This window comes from Chinchilla lanigera, unplaced genomic scaffold, assembly GCF_000276665.1.
Source record: "Chinchilla lanigera isolate Chin_1 unplaced genomic scaffold, ChiLan1.0 scaffold00085, whole genome shotgun sequence".
NCBI classification, from domain to species: domain Eukaryota; kingdom Metazoa; phylum Chordata; class Mammalia; order Rodentia; family Chinchillidae; genus Chinchilla; species Chinchilla lanigera.
The window spans coordinates 8,091,704-8,108,670 of NW_004955486.1; the positions used below are offsets into that span (position 1 = coordinate 8,091,704).

The 16,967-nt window shown below is 64.2% G+C and overlaps 1 protein-coding gene across 1 annotated transcript in view; it reads left to right on the top strand.

Moving 5' to 3' along the window:
• Positions 1-11,692, top strand: part of Megf6 (multiple EGF-like-domains 6) — a gene marked incomplete at its 5' end in the record, with an annotated part of 74,196 nt that extends 62,504 nt beyond the window's left edge. The window contains 23 exon segments of the mRNA XM_005404150.2: positions 352-486; positions 558-692; positions 2,628-2,753; positions 3,203-3,334; positions 3,414-3,542; positions 3,622-3,753; positions 4,212-4,340; positions 4,432-4,560; positions 4,792-4,920; positions 5,198-5,326; positions 5,423-5,551; positions 6,067-6,195; positions 6,369-6,497; positions 6,573-6,704; positions 6,864-6,992; positions 7,351-7,479; positions 8,319-8,447; positions 8,541-8,669; positions 8,947-9,075; positions 9,157-9,285; positions 9,796-9,924; positions 10,884-10,931; positions 11,112-11,692. Coding sequence (XP_005404207.2) covers positions 352-486; positions 558-692; positions 2,628-2,753; positions 3,203-3,334; positions 3,414-3,542; positions 3,622-3,753; positions 4,212-4,340; positions 4,432-4,560; positions 4,792-4,920; positions 5,198-5,326; positions 5,423-5,551; positions 6,067-6,195; positions 6,369-6,497; positions 6,573-6,704; positions 6,864-6,992; positions 7,351-7,479; positions 8,319-8,447; positions 8,541-8,669; positions 8,947-9,075; positions 9,157-9,285; positions 9,796-9,924; positions 10,884-10,931; positions 11,112-11,173 — 2,837 coding nt within the window.
• Between the last annotated feature and the right edge of the window lie 5,275 nt (positions 11,693-16,967).

Below are 16,967 nucleotides of genomic sequence, written 5' to 3' on the forward strand. Positions count from 1 at the left end.
GGTGTTGGCAGGGTCCTGGTCCTGCACCCCTGGCCAGGTCACCAGTCCCCAGGGGCCATAGTCACGTAGGCAGGGAGGTGGGTGGGCAGAGCAGAGGTGGATAAAACTGGCTTCTCCCATTGGTGAAGGAGCCTTGGGAGAGGATGCTGGGGCTTCCTCACTGGGAAGCTGTGTGAGGCAGGGCAGGTTCCTAGGGGTGCAGCTGTCAGCCACTCAGGGAGGCACGAGGTACCCTGATTCCTAGAGCGTGCCCAGGAGTGGCACAGGTGCAGGGGGTGTCGCTGTGGCCCTGGCTTATGGGCGGGGTGGGGGGACCTGTGGGTGACCCTCGCTCACGGCTCTGGGGCGCAGCCTGCCCGCCCTGGGCCTTCGGCCCGGGCTGCTCCGAGGAATGCCGCTGCGAGCAGCCCCACACCCAGGCCTGTGACCGGAGGGACGGCAGCTGCCTGTGCAAGTCCGGCTTTCGGGGCGAGCGGTGCCAGGCAGGTGCGTGCCCGTGTGGGGGCGGGGCGCCCTGCAGTGCCCAGCTGACCCTTGGCACCCGTGTCATCTTGCAGAGTGCGAGCCGGGCTTCTTTGGGCCCAGGTGCCAGCGAGTGTGCGCCTGCCCGCCGGGCGTGGCCTGCGACCCTGTGAGTGGCGAGTGTTGGCAGCAGTGTCCCCCTGGCTACCAGGGACAGGACTGTGACCAAGGTGAGGGGCTGGCCCCGGGCATCCCACGCTCAGGGTGGGCCCCAGGAGCGCTGCATGGCTAGAGGCCACCAGCCCTGCACTGGGGTCCAGGTGCAGTGGCTCCATCTGGGACTTGGATCTGTGATATCAGTCCTCGGTGTCCCCAGGAGTCCTGGCTTCCTTGGTGGCCCACACCAGGAGGGCCAGTAAGAGTAGTGGGGGTGCTGTGGCTGCCACCTGCCTGGAGGAAGTGGCCTGTGCCCCTCAGCCTGCGCTGGCGGCAGCCCTGACAACCCACGCGGTGTGGAACGCCCTTGCTGGCTGTGTGGAGCTGGGGGTGAAGACCCTTAAACCTCCCGTCTCAGCCTCTCAGCCCAGAGAAGGGACCGCAGGGTGCACGAGGGCCCTTTGCAAGAGGAAGAGGCCCTAGGGTGGCTGTGGTGGCTGCCTGGGCGTGACTCCTGCCATCTACACCATTGCTCTAATGGATGGGTGCCGAGGGCCTGTAGTGTAGGCAGCATGGCCACCAGGGCTCTGAGGGGCTGAGGAGCTGTGAGGCCTTCCCCCACCCATCTGAACAGGGGAATGAGGAAGAGAGGTCCCTGGCACCACCCGGCCTGGGCACAGGGAGGACCTGAGTACTCTCCAGCCAGCCGCCTTAGGCTGCCCTGGTCACAGTGACCAAAGGCCCCAGTGTCCTGAGCTGGGACTGGACCCCACTATGTCTGCCGGCCCTGGGGGACACCTACCTGCCCAGCGCTCTCAGGCCACATTCAACAGCGCCCAGTGTCCCCGCCCTACCCTCTGGGGAGGGGGCCTTCCTCTCCCCCACCCCCTTCACTTTCTCTTTCATCCTTTCCTGCTTAAAGCCTCCAAGGCCCCCAGGGTGGCCACAGCAAATAACTCAGGTACTTTCACAGAGATCGAGGGCTCCCCACTTAGTGTTTGGTCTGGAAACTGCTGCTGCCCCATGCTGACCCCAGTTATTGGCCCCTGCAGCCCCTTTCCTGGGCCAAGCTGTGTGGGTGCCCAGGTGTGCATTGCTGTGTGTGTGCACACGTGTGCCCCCACGTGCATGTGTGGTGTCTCTGAGTCTGTAGTGAGTGCCTGGAACCCACCCGTGTGCCGGGCAGGCTCAGCCCACTGTGTCGTGGCACAAGGAGCTGTGCTGTGCGGGCCGGGTGGGCACCTTCTGTCCTGGCTGTTTCCCACTCCAGCCTCAGGCTCTGTGGTCCTCGGGTGAGGGGGTCGTTGGGGTCCTGAGGGCAGAGTGGGCATGGACAACATGAAGCAGGTTCTGCCAGGGCCCCATGCGCTCAACACCCACGCACCTCCGAGGCTCTGCCTGGGACCCAGGCGCCGGGCCAGTCCTGCCCAGGACACAAGGGCTGTGGGCTGCCGTGCTCCCGTCAGGGAACTGTGGGAGAGAGGACCCGAGGCCCAGAGCCCACGCTCTGTTGGCAAAGGGCACAGCTCTTGGGCACAGGCTGGATGCAGACCTCACCCAACCCCTGCGGCTGAGCCCCTGGAGGGCTCCTGCTGGCGGGAAGCATAGAGGGCCTGGACTTGCTCTCCTGGTTGAGGGACATTGGCCTCACCCGCGGAGGTCCTTGCCAGGGACCAGATGGAGCTGAGGGCTGCAGGGAGCTCTCCAGGGTGCTGGACGGCCAGGGGCCGGGAGAGGCTGCCCTACCCTCCTGCATCCCGCCCAGCCTCTCCCGGCCAAATGAGGTGCTCTTGTGCCAAGGACAGGCACTACCACCTACCCACTGGACCCTGCAGCTCTGCTCCTGCGGTCTCCTGGGTCCTGTTGTCCCGCTGGCCTTCCTGGATCCCCCTGGATCCCTCCCCGTGTTCAGCAGCCCCTTCTGGAGCTGTGCCTGGGCCAGGGCATCGTGCCAGGACCTCCGGCAGCCCCACAGGCTGTGGCTGAGGCCCCTCCTGCTTCCTCTGCAGAGTGCCCAGCGGGGACATTCGGTGTGAACTGCTCGGGGTCCTGCTCCTGTGGGGGGGCCCCCTGCCACTGGATCACGGGGCAGTGCCTGTGCCCACCAGGGAAGACCGGGGAGGACTGCGGGGCAGGTGAGAGGCGTCAGGACCTTGCTCTTCCTCCCCGTCAGCCGCAGGACTCCAGTGGGGCCACCTGGGGCCATGTATGGGTACTGCAGCCTGGGCCACATTTAGGGGCCCCTGGCCCTGCGGATTCCAGGCCCTTCTGCAACAGCTTTGAGAACACACACCAGGCCAAACCTGGGCAAGGAGGGGCGTCCTGCTGGACACCTCCTGGGCTCCCTGCTCCCCTCATGGGTTCTCCTGAGGCTCTGCAGACTCCGTTGAGCCGTCCCTGAGGCTGGGGCTTCTCTCCTGTGGGTGGACACCCTGCAGCCCCAGAAGGACCCCAGGCAGCCCAAGGGGAATCACAGGTTCTCTCCTGGGTGTGGCACAGAGGGACTTGGTGCTGTGCCAGGCATGCTTTTGCGGATGTGTCCACCCTCACCAGCGGGGGAGGTTGACTGGCTCTGGGGGGCTAGACTGTCCCGAGGGCCACTGGGGGCTGGGCTGCCAGGAGATCTGCCCTGCGTGTGAACACGGCGGCCGCTGCGAGCCCAAGACCGGAACCTGCCTGTGCCTCCCTGGCTTCGTCGGCAGCCGCTGCCAGGACAGTGAGTGCGGCCTTGCCCGTGGCTCGGGGGCAGATGGGCCATGCTGGGCTGTCACGCTCACCCTCTCCACTGCCTGCAGCTTGCCCGGCAGGCTGGTTTGGGCCTGGCTGCCAAATGAGGTGCTCTTGTGCCAATGACGGGCACTGCCACCCAGCCACTGGACGCTGCAGCTGTGCCTCAGGGTGGACTGGCCTCAGCTGCCAGAGAGGTAAGGGCCCTCCCATCCCTGCCCCGAGACGCCCCGCACCCCACCTGGGCTCCACAGCTTCACTCCGGCTCTGTTGCAGCCTGTGACAGCGGGTACTGGGGGCCTGACTGCAGCCACCCCTGCAACTGCAGCGCAGGCCACGGGAGCTGTGACACCGTCAGTGGGTTGTGCCTGTGCGAGGCTGGCTACACGGGCCCTCAGTGCGAGCAGGGTGAGTCCCAGCCCTGGGCTGTGCCACACATGGGTATGCCAGTGCTGAGGGGCATGCACACACGAGCACGTGTGCACAGCGTTTGCCTGTGTCTGCATCCATGATACTTGCATGTGTGCGCACGCACCTGCCTGCACCTGCCTTCCTGTGACCACCTGAGCTTGCCCTTCCTGTCACAAGGGGGCGCTCACCCGGGACAGCAGGCAGAAAAGCCTGTCTCACCCCGTTGGGCTCTGGGAGGAGAGGGAGGTGACCGCTGGACTGTGTGTGCCCCTCAAGACGGCGTGGGTAGGCCCAGACAGGCCCAGCTCCTAATGGTGATGTCTGGGCTCTCACAACCCCCAGCTGGGACACCTGGGCCGGGAGAGGCTCTTCCTGAGACAGGCCCTGTGCCCTGTCATCAGGCCCCGGTCAGATCCGGGCCCCGGCTGACGGTGGGCTGGGGCCTTGGGTCTCAGAGTGTCCCCAGGGCTACTTCGGGCCCAGCTGTGGGCGGCGGTGCCAGTGTGAGCACGGGGCAGCCTGTGACCACATCAGCGGGGCCTGCACCTGCCCACCCGGCTGGAGGGGCAGCTTCTGCGAGCGCAGTAAGTGGGGCGAGGCCAAGGACGGGCTGGGGCCGTGACGGCAGGCGGGGTCCTCCAGCCCGGCCCTCCTCACCGCCGCCCCTGCCCGCAGCCTGCCCGGCCGGCTTCTTCGGCGTGGACTGCCGCGGCACCTGTGACTGCTCCCCCGGGGCCACCTGCGATGCTGTGAACGGCACCTGCATCTGCCCGGCTGGCCGCTGGGGCCCCCGCTGTGCCCAGAGTGCGTGAGAGCCTGGGCCCCCCACGGGGGACGCACCTGCGGCCCCGCCCCGGGTGTCCCCAGAGCAGTTTGGCCCACGAGGGCCTGAGAATCTTTCCTTTGTGTGGCTGCTCTGCAAGAAGATGCCCAACCCAGGGCAGGGGAGAGTGGGTCGCAGCTGCCAAATGGTGCCCGCTGCAGCTTCTCTGGGAACCCTCCTGCTTCAGCCTCTGACTGTCCCTTCCCTTGCAGCCTGCCCAACCCTCACCTACGGCCTCAACTGCAGCCAGGCCTGCACCTGCTCCAACGGGGCCTCCTGCGACCCTATCCACGGGCAGTGCCACTGTGCACCCGGCTGGATGGGGCCCGCCTGTCTGCAGGGTAAGCCCTGCCCCTTGTGGGACCTGCACAGGCATCCCAGTGGGCGTGGAATGCAACAGCATGCAGGAGCCCTGAATCCCAGAGCAGGGGGCTGCTTAGGACTGAGGACCATGCCCTTGGGGTTGGTGGGCCCGGGGTGGGCCAGGGTCGGTCCCATGGAGTAGCCCCGGCAAGGTCCCCACCTCCAAAGCTAGTGCTGGGCTTCGTGGGGTGCTGGGTTGCAGACCCCCTGGGGCCCTGCCAGCCGGATGTCGCAGGCCGCTCCCTCCCCACCCAGCCTGCCCCGCCGGCCAGTACGGCCAGAACTGTCAACACTTGTGCTTGTGCCGGAATGGAGGGAGCTGTGACCCTGTCACTGGCCGCTGCGCGTGCCCAGAGGGGTGGACCGGACTGACCTGTGAGGATGGTGAGCACTGGTGGCCCAGGTGGACTGTCAGGTGGTGGGGTCCCTGCGAGGCCCTGCGCCAGGAGGTGGACGCTTACCCCCACCTCATGCCCGCAGAGTGCCACGCAGGACACTATGGGGCTGGCTGCCGGCTCAGCTGCAGGTGCCTCCACGGGGCCCTCTGTGACCAGCACACTGGCCACTGCCTGTGCCCGGCCGGCTGGACCGGGGACAGGTGCCAGAGCCGTGAGTGAGGGGATGGGCCATCCGTACCAAGGCGCTCTGTCGTTGGGCAGGAGGTGGGGCTGCTCCCTGAGCTGCAGGGACCCCCAGGACGGTCTGCACTGCCGTCCTCTCTGCCCGGGCAGGCGGCCAGTGGTGTCGGGAAGGAGGACTTGGAGGGTCTTTCACACCTTGGTCTGAAGCCCGTGTCGGCCGGGGCACCTGTGAGGGGTCAGGCCCAGGCCTCTGTGCCCGAGGTCCTCACCCACCCAGCCAGCCCCAAGCCTGTGCAGAGTCCGGACAGGTGGTGCCAGGGTAGACAGTACGGGTTCCTCTCCAGCCCCAGGCACAGGGGCCTCCTGCCAGCCACCGTCTTCCCAGGACCCCAGCCCCTCTTGGGGCGGCCCAGGCAGCCACATGCAGACCTCGGGGGAGCCTGACAGAGGCCTGGACTTCCGAGTCCCCATCCCCACACTGCCATGGTCAGGGCCCCGAGGCCCTGGGGCACAGCCCTCCTGTCCATCTTGTTCCTTCGGCAGCCTGTGCCGAGGGCACATTTGGGGCTCACTGTGAGGAACACTGCGTCTGCCGGCGGGGAGCCACGTGCCACCACGTCACGGGGGCCTGCCTCTGCCCCCCCGGGTGGAGGGGCTCACGGTGCGAGCATGGTGAGTGCAGCCCCATGGGGCCAGTCTGGGACAGCTGCCTGGCAGGGCTGGGTCCTGCTCGCGGCAGGTCGGCCTGCTCTGTCCCTGGATCCCCGAGTGCCCTCCCAGGGAGCTCCCCCAGCCCATGCCCTCCAGCACCCTCATGTGCAACTGTGCCCTCATCTCATCCCCAGTCTGCCAGCGTGGCTGGTTTGGAGATGCCTGTGCCCAGCACTGCCGCTGCCCGCCGGGAGCCTCGTGTCACCACGTCACCGGGGAGTGCCGCTGTCCACGCGGCCTCACCGGGCCTGGCTGTGAGCAGGGTAGGTGTGAGGGGCGACCGGGAGCCTTGGGGCGAGCCGGAGGCTGGCCCAGCCCTGACTCCCTGCCTGCTGCAGCCTGCCCTCCCGGCACCTTTGGAGAGGGCTGTGGGCAGCTATGCCGGTGTCCAGGCCAGAACTGGGTCTGCCACCCGGCTACGGGAGCCTGCGCATGTGCCCCTGGCTACCAAGGCCCCGGCTGCCAGCAGCGTGAGTGCTACCCTGGCTCAGGGCAGTGGGGTCTCCCCTCCCATCCCCCAGAAGCCCACTGGGGGGAGGGTTGGGGTGGGACGTGGACAAGCTGCGCTGGGGGTGCTGGGGGGGCAGTCTCCAGCTCCGCCCTTGGCAGAGCGGCCCCTCTCCCTACAGGATGTCCACCCGGGCGCTACGGGCCGGGCTGTGAGCAGCCATGCAGATGCCTCAACGGGGGCTCCTGCGACGGGGCCACAGGGGCCTGCCGCTGTCCTGTCGGCTTCCTTGGGGCAGACTGCAGCCTGCGTGAGTGGCTCCTCCTCCTCCCTGGCAGTCCTTCCTGCCCTTCATCCCCCTTGCTGGGCCTGGCTCCGGGCTGAACTAAGCAGAGAGGACAGGGCCTGGGAGGGTCAGCGTGATCTGTGTCCCTGAGCCATGCCTGGCTTGTCCCTAGCTGTGTCCACCCGGGGCCTTCATCCTGGGCCCTGCGGGGGCTCCCCTGTCTGGGCCTGCAGAGCTTGGCTGGGCGCAGTGGGTCCACACACAGTGGGCTGGGCCCCGGCAGAGCCTGCAGGTGGAGGGGCCAGAGCTGGAAGGTCCACCCTGTTGGCGCAGACACAGGTCCCCCAACTCTGTCCTGTCCCATCCTGTCCCCTCGCTGCAGCCTGTCCTCAGGGGCGCTTCGGCCCCGACTGTGCCCACGTGTGCAGATGTGGACAGGGGGCAACCTGTGACCCTGTGACTGGCACTTGTGCCTGCCCTCCTGGGAAGACGGGTATCCACTGTGAGCGCGGTGAGTGGCTGCCAGGGGGTGGACGGGGCACTTCGCCAATGTCACTCAGCTGTTCCCCAGGTGGCACATTCACATGGCAGCCACCATGGCTTCCCCAGAGGACCCTGGGCTGAGAGGCAGCTCCGGGCTGCATGGGTGGCACTGTCCTGTGGGGTGAGGAGATGGTCATACCGCTCAGCCCTGCCTCTGCCCTGGGCCTGTCTGCACTCCTGTGGCTGTGGGGTCTGTCAGACCCAAGACAGACCCCTTTCTGTCTGAGGATGGAGTCAGGCAGAGGGGGCCGGGGCTCAGACAGTGGCGGGGAAACGGGTGGATGCAGGAGCAGTGGTTACGGCTCGGGCCACTGTGACTTACCTGGTCCCCAGGCTGTCAGCCGCCCGTGGCCTGGCCCCTCCTCAGTCCTCTGAGGACCTTCACCCCCGCCCCAAGTGCATGCTGAGGGCCCTGGGAGCCTGCGTGGCCAAGGGTCAGGTGTGGCCTGGCCTTATACCACCTCCAGGAAGGACACTGGCCCATCAAATGGGGGTGTCTTGTGATGAGGCCACCAAGGGCCACACCCACATCCACAGCTGATCACGCTGCTTCTCAGGCCAGACATGTGCCCTGGCTCCCACGTTAGGGTGAGCTGTGCTGGCACCACCTGCTCCAGGAAGCCTCCCGACCCCTGCATGGGCGGGCAGCTGCACGTGGCTCAGGAGGCCATGGCCTCGCTTGTTGTCAGGGGGCTGTGGGATACTTGGGGAGCATCTGCTATACGAAATCAGCGTTCCTGGGGCTGTGACCCCCTCAAGGTACCCAGCCCTGGCCACAGCCCAGGCATCGCCGTCTTCTGCCCGCAGGCTGCACCCCGGGCCGGTTTGGGGAGGGCTGTGAGCACCAGTGTGCCTGCAGGAACGGAGGGCTGTGCCACACCGCCACCGGCAGCTGCTCCTGCAGCCTGGGCTGGACAGGGCCGCACTGCGAGCGGGGTGAGTAGCCCCAGTGTCCCCCATGTCCTGGGCAGGAGGGGGAGCCCTGGGCCAGCATGGTGCTGAGGGCCCACCCTCCCCTTGTGTCCCCAGCCTGTCCCCAGGGGCGCTATGGGGCTGCCTGCCAGCTGGAGTGCCTCTGCCACAACAATGGCACCTGCGAGCCCGCCTCGGGCGCCTGCCGCTGCGGCCCCGGCTTCTACGGCCCAGCCTGCGAGCACCGTGAGTCCTGGGCTTCACCACAGCCGAGGCCAGGGCTCCGAGGCCGGAGGCCCCTACCCGGGGTTACGCAGGAAACGGGAGGCTGGCTGTGGTGTGGCAGGATGCCCTCTCCTCCTCCGGGAGCCCCACGGGGTGCTGGGGGCCATGATGGGGCCCGAGGGGGGCAGCACAGCGGGCTTCTCGTGACCCCCAAGTTACCCTCCTTTGTCACTGTGGGCAAACTGGAGGGTCCTGCGGCCTGCTGCCCTTGGCTGCTCTAACCAGGGTCCCCCCCCAGCCTGTCCCCCTGGCTTCCATGGCCTGGGCTGCGAGCGGGCCTGTGAGTGCCAGCACGGCGTCCCCTGCAACCCCGTCAGTGGCCGGTGCCTGTGTCCCGCCGGCCTCCAGGGCCAGCTGTGCGAGGAGGGTGAGTGCTCTGCGCTGCCCTGCCAGCCCCTGCCAGTCTGGTGCAGGACAGGAGGGAGCGCTGAGCTCACTGCCCTGCCAGGGTGCGAGCCCGGCTCCTTTGGAGAGGGCTGCCGTCAGCGCTGCAACTGCGGCGAAGGAGTGTCCTGCGACCCCACCAGCGGCCTCTGCCTCTGCCCGCCGGGGCGCGTGGGAGCCACGTGTGACCAGAGTGAGTGTGACATCCCGTGGGGAGGGGCGGTCCCCACTGGTGACAGATGTCGGCTGTGTGGACTGAGTGCCACCTGGGCCATCTGGGCCGGACGCCGTGCCCCCGTGGCCTCTGTGCCCTGGCCGTGCTCTCTGGGATCCACGGGCCATTTGGGGGCCAGGGCCTTGGTCTTGGAGAGCCCCAGTGGAAAGGACAGATGCCCCTGCTCTGCCCCCATGGGCAGGGCATTGCAGGTGCCAGGCCCACAGGAGGATGGCTGTTCCTGACCCTATAGCTCCCGGGCCCGTCAAGCTGGGGGAGCAGCCACAGATCCCAGGCCCTCCTGCCCAGCCTTCAGTGGTGACTCTGGGCACCTACCGGGGCTGGCACTTCCCTGGCAGGGGCTCACAGCCACAGAACTGCACTCAGCTCCCTCTCTGCCCACACGGCTGCTCCCACCCCGGCCACCCTCTGCCCCAACCCGGACAGGCGGGGTGATGCCCAGGCCTCACCCATCCTCCCACCCCGCAGCGTGCAGAGAGAACCACTTCGGGCCCGCCTGTGCCCTGCGCTGTGACTGTGGGGGTGGAGCCGACTGCGACCCTGTCAGTGGGCAGTGCCACTGTGTGGACGGCTACATGGGGCCCACATGCCGGGAAGGTGGGTCGGGGCTCGGGGAGGGGCAGGAAGGCACAGTGTCCCCACCCCTGCCGAGGGCCTGTCCATCGCCCGGCACCTCGGGTGGGCTGAGCTGGGCCCGCCAGAGAGCCCTGCCCTCCCTGCCTGGTACCCAACGTCCACACCTCCCTTGCGGGGTGCGAGCTTCACAGCAGCCTCACCGTGGGCGGGGGCCCTGGTGCCACTGAAGCCGCCCCACGCAGCTGCAGAGGCGGGCTGCACACCAGCAAGAGCCCCCAGACGGCCCCAGCCACGCGGGCAGGGCTGGTGATCCCACTGTGCCCACCTGCGCGGGTGCCTGCGGGCGCAGGTGCATGCCAGCCAGCCCACCCGTGTGTGCGGTGTGTGTGCTAGGAGTACGTGCTCCGGACGTGCCCGTGCCTGCTGCGCCCACACAGAGCCGCGGAGGTGGCCCCTGGCCCTGGGGCGCTGTGAGGCGAGCCCTCCATCTGCGGTGGAGCGTGGGCTGCACGCCAGCGCTCTGGCCCGTGCAGTCCCTGGGGCTTCCCCCGGTCGGCTCCGCGGGCCAGTGGGATGGACAGAGGGGAGTAGTAGTTTAGAGGCCCGGCAGGGAGGCCAGCCCGGTGTGAGCTGGGTACCGTGTATGTGTGCATGATTTTGAATCTCTCCAAGGAACACCTGCTTGCATATCCTTAATAGCCAGGGCAGGGCATGCACGCATTATGCTGCCCACAGCGGCACCCAGCGGTCAGGTGTGGTAGCGCACGCTAGGGAGGCGGTGAAGCCTTGACCGCGGGCTCTGAAGCTGGGCCTGTGGGCGGGGCCTCGGGCTGTTCCGGAGGCCTGGGCCCCTCCGGGTGCACTCCTCCCTGGGAACTCATTCGGGGGAGCACGTAGGAGTGACAGGAGAGGAGGGCTTCCTGCAGGCCTGAGTAGGGTCAGGGCTTGCTCCCAACATGGACTGCTGTCTGTCCTTGCAGGTGGGCCCCTCCAGGTCCTCGAGAGCTTGTCCCCAGCTCAGGGCACAGGTAAGGGGGTTGGCGAATGCCCCATGGGCTTGCTGGGAAGGCCTTCCATGGTGCTGGATGTCCCGTCACCGCCCTGGGCCTCCGACATGGGGCTGTCCGCACCGGACTTGGTGCCGAAGGGCAGGGGGTAGTGCCACAAGGCTGGTCACCCTGCACTGATCTTCCTCTCCTGGCTCCCAGGGACACAGCCGGCATCCAACACCACATCGCCCTGGCTCAGCAGCAGTGCCACCAAGCGCTAGCTCAGGAGCCCCCTGGCACGGATGCACTGCCACCAGGTGCCACTGAGGGACCCAGGCCTGTGGTGACAGCCAAGGACTCCCATGAACCGGGACTCCTGGCCCGGCCCTCTCTGGAGGGATGTGGACAGCCACGGGCCCCTATGGACAGCTGCATGGCCTCTCGGGCTGCTGGGGCCCTGTTGTCGGCAGGAACCTGGGCAGTGGCCTGGGTGCCATCATGCTATGCTGAGGAAGCTTCGTTCTGCCTGGTGCTGGACCGGAACCCTGGGAGGGGTGGGCTGGAGTGGGACCGGCCCTCCTGGTGCTAAGCCTGGACTGCTGCAGCGGGCCACCCGTCCAGCTGGAAGTGAACCCGGCTGTATTTATAGAAACATATTTATGGGCAGTGCTGCTGCAGCCCAGGTTGGGTGGACACAGCCCTTCCGAAGAAGCTGGACTCGGGTCGGCCAGGCCCAGGGGTCTCCGCGGGGGGCTCAGGGTCGGCGTGATGCGTGAGTTAAAGGAGCAGGTAGCTTCCTCGTGGCCGTGTCTGTGCTGTTTGCGTGGATGCTGTGGGTTCCTCCCCAGCCAGCGTGCTTGGAGACTCTGGGACAGGAACTGGCCCCCAACCAGGGAGGCCGAGGCAGGTGCTGCGACAGTACTGGGGCCTCCCCTGGCCTCCAGAGCTGTACAGAGGTATGTGAGGCTGCCCTGGCGCCAGCAGATGGACCCACAAAACGCTGTCAGCTGAGATACCCCGGACGCAGAAGGTGGCTGGCGCTGGGGCCCGTGTACACAGAGCATGGCCCGGAGTGGGCGGCAGGCTGGTGTGGGGGGCGGCCTCACGGCGGGAAGGGGCGTGGGCTCGCTGGTGAGAACAGCTGGGCCTGGAGGTGGTGGAGCTGTCGAGGTGTAGCCTGTGCGCCTGTCTCCGGATGGGGGAGGTGGAGCGTGCAGACCTGGACAGAAGCTGGGGACACTGCTGTGAGGCTCTGCCTCCATCTGCCACGGGGAGGAGGTGCCCTTGGGGTCCCCCCACCCCTCCAACACCAGCCAAGGTAGCAGATGCCCGAGAGCACAGGATGCTGCAGGGCACAGGGAGGAGGGCTCCGGTGAGGTTCTCAGGCACCCTGGGCAGGCACAGGGCACCAGCAGCAGTGGAGGCCAAATCAGCAGAGCCCTGCAGTGAGCACTCAAGGAAGCAGAGGGCCAGGGGTGACCGAGTGGTAGCGTGACGCAGGAGCAAGGTGCCCGTGACCCCCGAGTGTGAATGGGGCGACCCCTGAGTGTACCCAGCAGCTGGGAGCTGGACCGCGGGCTCAGGACTCATCAGAGCTGTGCGGGGCTTACAGAGAGAACGCAGAGAAAAGCTAAAGGAAGTGGCCGGGGAAGGGTTAGCGTCCACCTGCGTAAGTGCAGTGGAGACGCCGTTGACGGGAAGCAGCGGGGTCTGAGCTCCAAGGGCAAGGCAAACCTAAGCCACCAGAGTCTAAAACTCAGGCACTTCTCACGTCCCGACTGAGTTCCAGTCCTGTGACTCTGCTGTTAAATGACCGGGTCGCTGAATGAGGCATTGTACATAGTCCCTACGTTACGATACTCAGAAAAAAGAAGAGGTCTGAGGAAACTCTGACCTGACGACTTTGCTTTTGTTTGCTTAGTTCTTACATGCGGTACTGTGATGTGTAACAGAGAAAAGGTCTCCTGTAATGTACTGCACATGCAGTCAGCAAAACTACAGCACTGCATAAACCAGGTGTACTGTACACAAGGCGACGCTGAGGCTCTGTAAGCAAGATCTGTACCCAGAAAAGACAGGTTGTAAGTCGGAGCAGTGTGCCTCGGTTGGAAGTCTGAAGTCATTAGACAGGTAGGTCGTACACAAGGAATATCTGCAATGTCAGCAGCAGAGAGAGTCCTTGAGGAAGAGGAGGAATGGGGTCAGACTGATGGGAGACTATTTTTTTTTTTTTTTCTTTTCTTGAGGTAGGGTCTCTCCATGTAGCCCAGGCTGGCCTTCAATGTGCAGCAATCCTCCTGCCTCAGCCTCCCAGAGTGCTGGGTTTTCAGGCATGTACCACCATGCCGAGCTGATGGGAGACTTAGGAAAGCCAGGCAATGATTGTACTTTGGCCTCAAGATGTCAAAGAATTTTGAAACCTGAATTTTATGTCCAGCTCAACTGTCACGATGTACATAAACATCAATGCGTTGGTTGAGGTCTCCTGGTGGCCTGGTCTGAAATTCTAAGGGAGTGTTCCTCAGCACAAGGAGTGAGGGGCCTGGGAGGCAGCTGTGAGACATCATTCACATTCCCCAGGTGCCTTAGTAATTAAGGACAACGACATATTCCTATTAACCCACAAGGGCACCCCAGGCCACGGCATGAGGATGTGGACAGGCAGTTGAAGGCAGAGGTCACTGGACCTGGGGTGAAAGACACCGTGTACAGATGTGCTGAGGTAGGCAGCTGTGTGGGAATGCTGACAGCCCTCACACGTAGACCCTGGAGGATATCTGTGTCTGTCCTGGAGGGCAGGAAGTTAGGCTATAAAACATGCAAAGGAATAGGGTAAGAAACCCTAATGGGAACGGTTACAGGGAGGGTCCAGAACAGAGCCCCCCAGGGCATTAGAACCAGCGCCGTAAAGACCCAGCTGAAGGGTGGAAATAGAAGCTTACAAAGGAGAGCTGGGGGCAGAGCCCAGTATTGCATGGCTGTCTGGAGGACACACAGACGTACCTGACAGGCTCAAAATTCACAGCACTCTACCGGCTATACTGGGTGGAAATAAGTACCTGACAGCTGGGGGTTTCACATGCTCTTCATGAAAATCAGCAGGTTGAGTAAGCAAGAGCAATAATCTGAATAAACTTAAATACACACACCATATATGCATCTGTCTATGTTTGCACATTCTATACGCACACATTTATACTTATGTATACAAACTGTATACTTAGCAAATGTTGAAAAGTGAACTTTTGGGGGGGGCACTGGGGTGGAACTGCAGCCCTTGCACATACGAGGCAAGCTGTACCCTGAGCCCGGCACATTAAGAAAACCAAAACTTCCCTCTTCAAAGATTTATAAGCCCAGCAGACTGATGATATTATGACATGAAGTGAGAAATAAAAGGAGAAACAACTACAGATGCAGTATTCAAAACGAGTATTATAAGCCACCATGTATCCATGACTTTGAAAACAGGAAAATGGACAAATTGGGAGGGAACAAAATGCCAGGATTGGTGTGAGTATAGATTTTTTAAAAACCATGCTGAAACTACTGTAGGTACTCAAGTGCAGCCCGAGGGACAGGTCTGCACCCGGCTCTGCACAGCCCTGACACCCCAGCATCCGTGTGCCAGCTCTCAGGTCACCATGAACTTAGCTAACACGACTTGGTCCAGAAGCTGCAAACAAGAAGAGCAGCTCACCTCATTTCACGGGGTTGCTGGAAGCGATTCTCAAACCAGCGGTGGACAGAAAAGCCACCCGCAGACCCCTCACAGGTGTGCAGGAATCCTCCATGAAACTGGAGCTGTCCAAAGAGAAGTGCTGTGAAATAACTTTGGCTTAATCAAGGACAAGATGTCCCCATGCGCTGGGCGAGGAGCATGATGGAAGCAGGAGGCACTTGCAGTCCAGTGCCTGGGGAGCTGGGCCTTGGGCGCCTGGGCAGAGGGGACCTTGCTGACGGTGGTTATGTGCAAGGGTCTGTCCCAGCCCTGCATCCGATGGCCTCCCGCACCCAAGCAGTGACCGTCACTGCTCCTGACATGATGCTGTTGTGTCCTGCAGCTCTGTGGCCTTCTCAAGATGCAGGCTGTGTGGGTGCCGTGGCTGCTGGCTCCGTGTGGGATGCCCTGGAGCTGGACCTCGGTTAAGGATTGGAAGACATCTGCACCATCACGTCACCTCCCCACCCGGCAGAGCTTGGGGGCCCTGGCAGCACTTTCGGGAGAAACAAGCTGGCTGCATGCGGACGTGGGGTGGGGCCTGCCATGTGTGTGGGGCATGGGCTCCTCAGCTTCTGGAACTCCCAGAAAGGCCAACAGGTTGCTGCAGTGATTAAGGACTCAGCAAGGTTGGTGGTAAAACCACATACATCATATAATACATCCAAAGCCTTCACAACCCACTTGTTCTCCAACCACAGCCGTAACCCGCCTAACAACAATTCAAGACAATACTCACCACGGCCAGGAAACCGTACCCACCTGGCAATGAATAGCAAAGGGATTCCTGTCTTTCCACTCTTCCAAAGAGCTTTTATTTCATTATTTATGTATTTATCTTTTTGAGACAGGGTTTCACTATGCAGTTCAGGCTGGCCTTGAATTCACTATGTAGCCCAGGCTGGCCTTGAACTCGAAGTGATCCTCCTGCCTCGGCTTCGTGGGACTACAGTGCTGGGACTACAGGCAAGCGCCACCGTGCCTGACCCAAAGAGTTTTTAAAGACCTAGGAAGAAGGCCTGAACAAATTCAGACAGCAGGGGAGGGATGTAACGTTACAGATGTCATCTCCTACTCCTTCCATCTGGCGCATTCATGGCCTGTTGGATCTGAGGCCACAGGTGGCGGCTGGGGGAGGGGGTGTGGCGTCTGAAATGTGCAGTGGGCTGATGTGAGGACCAGGGAGCGGAGACCGGCGAGGACAGGGGCAGAATTCACAGACTCCAAGTGGCCAAGGGCAGCGGTGGAGCCTTGCTAGGATCAGAGGCCTGCGGGAGGAAGCCATGCATACGTATGGCTTTAGCCTTATGGGGCAGAAGCAGCAGCCAGAGGGCTGTAGGAGAGGCACAGGGGTGCCAGGACCCCAGGGGTGACCCTTGGCCAACAGGGGGCGCTCGAGGGCACGACTGTGTGGCAGTGCCGCTGCGCCGAAGAGCCTGATCCCGGAGCTGGGCTGGGTGAGAGGAGGAAGCATGCAGTCCCGTGGCCCTCTCCTCCATGCGACCCCCAGCTCCATCATGAGTGGGTCGTGGAGGGGTGGGGAAGCGGCTGAGGTCAGCAGCGGCTGCTGCGGTTGTGGCGGGCTCCACACTGCTCCTGGGTGAAGGACCAGTGCCCTGGAACCCCGGCCCTGCCCGGCCGCCCCAGCCCCGTGTCGCCCCTTGAACCACTCAGCTGGGCGCTCAGGTTCGTGGAGATGAAAGCCCACAGCTCATCTCTCTCGATGCTCTGGCTGTGGCTCCCTTGCAGGGTGGCCTTGGGAAGGGCTCCCTGCAGCTCCCCACACCCCACCACGCAGGGGCCTCGGGGTCTGCTTCCACTCGCCTCTGCCCAGGGCGTGGCCTCCGTGGCTCTGGCTGATGTCCTCAGAAGCCTCCAAGGGCCCCTGCAAGCCCGCTGACCCCAGCTGCGGGTGGAGTGCCTTTGGGCGTCAGCTTCCCCATGCAACAGGAGGGTCCTGACAGCCAAGGACCTGCCTTGGCCACACAGCTGGACCGGAGGAGGGGCAGCTGGACAGGCCCTGCTGAGATCTGTCCTGGCCACACCGGCAGCAGGATCATCCCCACGGGTGGGGAGCAGTGCTCCCTAAATACAGGCCACAGAGGACAGACTGAGGTCGGAGGCATCTCTGCGAGAGATGTGTTCACCACAGGCCGCCCGGGCTGGGAGGGTCCCAGTGGGTCGGGCTGGGGACACCTGCCACCGTGGGCTGGCCTGGTGACCCGGCGCCCAGAGATCTCCCTGTGGGCCCTGGGCTGTCCCCTACCCCATGCTACGTGTGCTCGGCCCTTGCTGAGCTGCGACTGCGGCTACGGCTGCTTTCCCCACTTGCAGGTTAAAGCGAGCCCCCTGCC